Source organism: Doryrhamphus excisus, chromosome 13 (genome assembly GCF_030265055.1).
Source record: "Doryrhamphus excisus isolate RoL2022-K1 chromosome 13, RoL_Dexc_1.0, whole genome shotgun sequence".
NCBI classification, from domain to species: domain Eukaryota; kingdom Metazoa; phylum Chordata; class Actinopteri; order Syngnathiformes; family Syngnathidae; genus Doryrhamphus; species Doryrhamphus excisus.
In genome coordinates this window covers 1,717,528-1,725,000 of record NC_080478.1, presented here as the reverse complement: position 1 = coordinate 1,725,000, position 7,473 = coordinate 1,717,528, and the positions used below count along the sequence as shown (strand labels likewise).

Genomic DNA, 7,473 nt, shown 5'->3' with positions numbered 1-7,473 from the left:
CACGGCGTATTTTTGAGTGTACACAAAGAATGTGAGAAACAATATTGAATTCAAGAAAGAAGTCGTAGCAAAGTACGAAGGTAGCATCTGTTCCAGTAGGACTGGACAGTTTACAGTGAAGGTCTTTTACGTTTTTTGGGTGTCGGTTTTCGTTTTGGAATGGATTCGTGACAAGAGACAAGAGACAAGAGAGCTTCCATTGTACGTATCGTGACGTATCATGGTAAGCGTACAACGACAGTCATGGATTCGGGACAGCACTACGCGATCAAAATTTGGGACGAAGTACACGGTGTATAAAGTATACTTATTGGACAGGAGGACAGAAGGAGCACGGTGAGTGAAGCCTCCTACCTTGAAGAGGTGCTCTCTCTGCTCATCTGACATCATCAGCTGGTGACTGTCCGTCACCATGGCGTCCAAGTCCATCAGCCAATCCCAGAGCTCCTGGTACTCCGTCTCGAAGTCTTGAACGCTGAAGACGAGAAAAGATGAGTTTTTGTTGGAATTCATTTTGTTTTCAACTACCCCCTCCCCGACCCCTCTCCCCCCGTCCGCCACCTTGCCCCCCCCGCAAATCCACCCCCCCCCCCCCCCCACCTTCGCTCGACACAGCCCATCAAATATTGATGCTTTTGGAACATCGGCTGATTGCTCAAACACACACATTACTGTCAGACGCTTTGTTAAGCTGTCTGTGTGTTTATGCATGTGTGTGTGTGTGTGTGTGTGTGTGTGTGTGTGTGTGTGTGTGTGTGCGGAGGGGTGGTGGGGGGGTGGGGGGGTGTATTATTTATACATTCGCTGGTCTTCCAGGTCTCGGCGGGGCTCGCCGACATGTTTCTCAACATTAGCGGCGAAATTGTTTGGAATTCTCCGGTCGCCACTGCCGACAGTTTGACAGCTCTGTCGGGCCCACGGTGACACACACACACACACACACACTAACACACACACACACACTAACACACACACACACACACGGAGAGAGAAAACACGGGGCGTCTGACAGGGCATCAAAGTGAAGAATAAACTATGAATGAATTGACAAAAACAAGCAAAATACAAAGAAAATAAAAGTGTTCTTTTATCACAGGTCAACATGGTGCAACACAACTCACACACACACACACACACACACACAGACACACACACACACACACAGGGACCTGACTGGATCCTGGTCCTCCTTGTCGGAAGGACCACTGGGATATCGTGACCACATAGTACATAGAACAGCTACAACCTTTTTGTGTTTCTAATGTTCTTTTTCCAGGTTTTCCCAAACCTAACAAGGAATTGCAGTGAAGGTGACGATGGGAGGAAAGCAGGAAGTCACTGAAGAGGAAGCTGGTGATGATGGTGGCGACAGGAAGTGGAGGAGGAGTTGAAAGACTTGCAAGAGGAAGGCGAGGCCAAGATGGTTTGCCGAAGTTTTTATGGACAAACGGGAATGAAGAGAAGATGTCAAGAAGAACCCGAGGGATGAAGAGATAGAGAGGAAAGATGGCGGGTGGGGGCATGGGTGGGGGTGGGGGGGTAAGAAGTGAAAAGGTTGAATGAGTCATATCGCCATATTGCCACCTTTCAGTTGGCGACGTCGTTGGATTTATGAGGCGATTGGCCGCCGCTCGCCATCTTTAATGGCTTCTTCCTCTGGAGATGAGAACAATGGCGGAGCGGCAGCGCGGCGCCCCCTGCTGGCCCCCCCGCTGGCCCCCACTGTACCATTCATTCACCCTACCTGCTGCTGCGCACCAACTGGACGTAGCGCCTCTTGCCGGAGGGAACGGTGTAGTGCAGGCTGCTCAGTTTGGCCGCCATCTGCTCCAGCGCCACCTTCTGGACGTCACGGTGGTTGGACATCAGCTCGGCCTGGGGGGGGGGGGGGGGGGGGGGGGCAAGAAGTTGGCCGTGTTTATTACACGAGTTACCATGACAGCCACAATAAAGTAAACTAAACATGAAAAATCACTCCATTGTGATGGACTTGAATCCTGAGGAGCCTTCTCCTCCCATTCAGTGTGGAAGTGGTAAGTCTTTGGCTTCTTTTTCCTTTGTTTTAAACCCTTTGAATACAATATATGATGCATGGTTGTGTGTGTGATTAGCTGTTTATTGGAAATGATGGATCCCGTGTTGTGATGGGCGTGCCCTTTAAAGCCCAGAGATGGCGAACACGCCACCAGAAAGACACTTTATCCCGCTTTCACATATTGGTGTATGCACTCACACCTCACACACACACACACACACACACACACACACTGCTAACATAAATCACACACACCTTTAGCATGAATCGCATTCAGCGGAACAAATTACCTCTCATACAAGCACGTAACCATGAAGAGTGTCAGACACACACACACACACACACATATATAGACACATAAACACAAACACAGACACACAGTGAGCGGCAGTCTCCTTCACGCACATCATCGCCGGTCGCACAATCATAGCGAGGCACACTGCGGCGCTCACGTGTAATTGCATACAAACTCTATGGAGATGAGGCTTCAATTGAGCCAATGTACACACACACACACACACACACACACACACACACGCGCTTCACCTCATCCTGCAACAATCTGAATAAAAGTGTTGTGCGTCGTCCGCCGTCTCATCTACTTAGCGGACTCAGCGGAAGGATCTGGAAAGGTCATCCAATCTGGTGGAGGCAGAGCGCCTCAATCAGGGAGCTAATAAACAAACCGGCAACACGCAATCATCTGTGTGTGTGCGTGTGCATGTGTGTGTGTGTCTGTGTGTGTGTGTGTGAGAGCGCTCTCACTTTGTTTAAATGTGCCTCCACTTTCATTCATTAGGGCGCACGGCGGCGGCTGCTGACTTGTTCATTACGGCCTTAGATTGTTCTTTTTAAGTCGCCAAGTCCCAAACTCCACTCAACACAATTTTTACCCCAAGAAGTTGTCTTGTGGGTTACACCCGGCGGCCAATCAGAGCCCGGCGGGCCAATCAGAGCCGGGCGGCATCCTGGAACCTTCACACACTCACACATACGAGTCCGCCGAGGGCTGCAGGTAGGCCGATCAAGCGGCGCGGACCGCTTGGTGTTCACGTTGAACAGACCACATCTGGCCTACCCAAATACTATACTATACTATACTATACTATACTATACTAATACCCAAAGACTTACATTATTATTTATTCATTCATTCATTTTCTACCGCTTTTCCTCACGAGGGTCGCGGGGGGTGCTGGAGCCTATCCCAGCTGTCTTGGGGCGAGAGGCGGGGTACACCCTGGACTGGTGGCCAGCCAATCACAGGACACATATAGACAAACAACCATTCACACTCACATTCATACCTATGGACAATTTGGAGTGGCTAATTAACCTAGCATGTTTTTGGAATGTGGGAGGAAACCGGAGTACCCGGAGAAAACCCACGCATGCACGGGGAGAACATGCAAACTCCACACAGAGATGGCCGAGGGTGGGATTGAACCCTGGTCTCCTAGCTGTGAGGTCTGCGCGCTAACCCCTAGACCACCGTGCCGCATTATTATTTATTTAAATTATTTAAATTATTTGGGCAATTTACTGTTCATGCTGCACTTTACATTATGTTGTTCATATTTGGTGTCTATTCTATCGATTTATTCTCCACATTATTATTATTATTATTATTATTATTACTTATCTTCTTTTGTGTCTGTTATTATATGGGAGCCAGGCAACGACATTTCGTTGGCAATTTCACGACTGTGTTTTTGTGCAATGACAATAAAGGGAGTCTATCTATCTATCTATCTATCTATCTATCTATCTATCTATCTATCTATCTATCTATCTATCTATCTATCTATCTAATGAAACCTGCATGCAGTACTTCAACTAGTCTGGAGGGGGCGACAAAAGCACCGTGATGAAGCAACAGTTGATTCATTCATTTTCTACCGCTTGTCCTCGCGAGGAAGCTGGAGCCTATCCCAGCTGTCTTTGCGCGAGAGGCGGGGTACACCCTGGGACTGGTGGCCAGCCAATCCCAGGGCACCTTTAGACAAACAATCATTCACACTCACATTCATACCTATGGACAATTTGGAATTAACACCAATTAACCTAGCATGTTTTTGGAATGTGGAGTACCAGGAGAAAACCCACGCACGCACGGGTAGAACAGAACCGAGTGTGGGATTGAACTCAGGGTCTGCGCGCTAACCACTCGACCGCCGTGCAGCCCGGTAGAAGAACCCATCTCATGAAAACAAACACTAATACACTCAGTGGACATTAAGTACACAAGTGAGTCTTTTCCAAGGGAACGGGAAGCCTTGGCAACACCTGATTGGACAGTTTGGACATTCCTGAGAATATTCCTTGGAATATCTTCCAGCCTATGAAGCAGGTGACGTGTGACTATTTGATTCCAAGTGCCTGAATATTGACCTTTAACGACAGCAACACCAAAGCAGGGCTGCCAAACATCCACACACCACGGAGAGAAAAAAAGGCTGAAATCAGCCAGCTTTGACTTTTCGCTCCAACGTTGACGGTAATTTCTTGCGACATAAGTGTGCGTGTGCATGTGTGTGTGTGTGTGTGTGTGTGTGTGTGCAAGTCAATACCGTAGGAGAGATATTCCAATAACAGGGTGTTTTTGTCTTGATAGAGCAGAGCAGTGTGTAATGATACAGGATCAATAATGGATATGAGGGCGGCCGGCGCTGCACGCACACACGGGTGCACTTACGCACGCACGGGTGCACGTACGCACACATGGGTGCACGTACGCACACACAGGTGCACGTACGCATGCACGTCGATACTGTAATACATTTGAATTTGTGTGAAGCTGCTGAATGGAGGCTGCGGTGCCATCTTGGAGGCCAACGTAAATACCTGGCATCAGGGGCGTCACTAGGTTCTGAGGACGGGGAGGGGGGGGGCAGGGGGGGTTAGCCCCCTGGAGATGCACAGGATATTAATGAATGTAGGAGACATTCCAAAAAATCCAAAAAACTAATAAGGAAGAAGAAACGGGATATAACTTTCCTATTTTTGGCCAGATTTAGTTTTTAGTCAATAGTTTTAGGCCACCATTAAATATTAAATGTACACAAGTACACACAATCTATACTGCAAAACCAGTGGACAGTGATCAATAATATAATAATCATTATTATATTATTCATTAGCCTATTATTATTACTATCATCATTATTATTATTCTCATTATTACTACTACTACTAGTAGTAGTAGTAGGCTAGTATTAGCCTGCTTTTGCCCTATTATATGAAATTTGTCAGAGATTTTTTTGTCCAAAAAAATCTATAAAAAATTTAAGATTTTTTTGTAAAAAAAAAGGGGGGGGGCTGAAGTACCCCTAAAATAGGCAGGAATAAAATAGATTTTTTTTGTCCAAAAAAAAACTATAAAAAATTTTAAAAAATCTATAGATTTTATAAAATAAGATTTTTAAGATTTTTTTGTAAAAAAAAAAGGAGGGGGGGGGGGGCTGAAGTACCCCTAAAATAGGTCTAATGATACCACTGAATTTGAGTTTGAATCTGATAATGGTTGTCTAATAATATAATAATCATTATTATATTATTAATTAGCCTATTATTATTACTATCATCATTATTATTCTTCTGATTATTAGTATTAGCCTGTTTATTGGCTTGCTTATTAGCCTGCTTTTGCCCTATTATATGAAATTTTATCAGAGATTTTTTTTTGTTAAAAAAAAAAAAAAAATCATCCATCCATCCATTTTCCTCCGCTTATCCGGGTCCGGATCGTGGGGACAGCAGTCTCAGTAGGGAAGCCCAGACTTCCCGGTCCCCGACCACCTCCTCCAGCTCCACCGGGAGGACACCGAGGCGTTCCCAGGCCAGCTGTGAGACATAATAAATCCCTCCAGCGTGTCCAAGGTCTGCCCCGGGGTCTTTTCCCCGGCTGGGCATGCCCAGAACACCTCACCAGGAAGGGGTCCGGGAAAACCCGAAGAAATAAGGTGAGGAGCTCAGTCATCTGGGAAGGGCTCAGAGTAGAGCCGCTTCTCCTTCACGTCGAGAGGAGTCAGTTGAGGTGGCTTGGACATCTAGTCCAGATGAAAATAAATCTATCAAAAATATTTTTTTAAAATCTATTAATAAATGAAAAAAAAATCTATAAAAAACATCCAATTATTCAGGGGGGCTTAAGAACATTTAGGCCTAATGACTGGCACACATACGGCATACAATGCACACATCCACGTTTGTGTTTTTTTCCACAGTCGATGCCTGCTTTTGGGGGGGGGGGGGGTGGGGGGTGGGGGTCAACTTCCAGGACCAGCAGAAAACGGAGTAATTAAGACGCCCATGAAATGACTACTTTTGATATATGTTTTACTTCTCCTTTCCTTCCTTCTTCTCCTGCAAGCTTGACCTTGATGACTCAGATTTCACATCAACATTTGCAATAAATGCCACTGCATTAGATTGCTTTAGAGATTGGTTTAAAGTGCTCATACAATCCTTTTCTATGTATTTATTCTACTATTCTACTAAGTACATCTCCAGGGATGAAAACAACCTGTGTTTGTTTTCAGTGGCTTATTTTCCCGGTGTTCTTGAAGGCATCATTAGTCATATTGTAGTTGTCTTTTAATGAATGATTGTGACACTGGTTGATGTTTTATTCCCCACCAACTAAATATCATCTGCTGAATGCTCGTGTCCTGTATCCCAAAAAGCCCCCCCCCCCCCCCCCGCCCCCCCCACACGATGAAGATGTCGAGGATCAAGGCAGGTGTCAGCAGCGCACCGGGGGCAGGTGTTACAGCAGCAGCCATTAATAGTGACTAATTAACATTAGCCACTATTGTAATTAACATGCAAACTAATGAGGAAATAATGAAGCGGCATCAAAAAATCAGAACGAGGGCGAGATGAGTCGACTGACGGAGGATCAGGAGGTCACGGCGAGGAAGGGCAATGCACCATGGGACGGTAAAAGCGGCTGTCATGCCTCCATCACTTTCTCATGCATTGACTGATAATTCTTAAAGGGGACCTAGCATGCTCATTTCCTAACCTTGGTATTGAGTTGCGGGCTCCTGTAGAGCAGCGACACGCAATAACCTGCATATAAAGCTTTCTAGATCTTCCTGCTGTTATTGTTAATGTACTCCACCCCCGGCCCTCTTCTGGGCATGCCCACTCTACTGTGATTAGTCACACTCCCGAGTGCTCCCGAGAACTTCCGGATATATAGGTCTGCATTTACTGAGTGCAGGCAATCTGCAGCCCATACAAGGAAGTCCGGATCACATTGAAGTCCGTAGGACTAAAAACAGTAAAGCAGATCCATCCAAAACTTTAAGACTTTAAGAATGTCGTAAACAAAGATTTGACATTTAGAAGTTTTCAGAGCTTGAAAAGCATTCATGACAAGACAGGAAATGTAATCCCGCAATAAAAGACTGGATTAATTTTAATCAAAGAAC

At 45.9% G+C, this 7,473-nt stretch overlaps 1 protein-coding gene across 9 annotated transcripts in view; it reads right to left on the bottom strand.

Moving 5' to 3' along the window:
• LOC131140205 (A-kinase anchor protein 6-like) overlaps nt 1-7,473 on the bottom strand; it is a 94,056-nt gene that overhangs the window by 38,393 nt on the left and 48,190 nt on the right. For all 9 annotated transcript variants that reach the window (XM_058090410.1, XM_058090415.1, XM_058090414.1 and 6 more), the window contains 2 exons: nt 1,745-1,875; nt 355-475 (listed from right to left, as the gene is read on the bottom strand). In XM_058090410.1, coding sequence (XP_057946393.1) covers nt 355-475; nt 1,745-1,875 — 252 coding nt within the window. The remainder of the gene's footprint in view (nt 1-354; nt 476-1,744; nt 1,876-7,473) is intronic.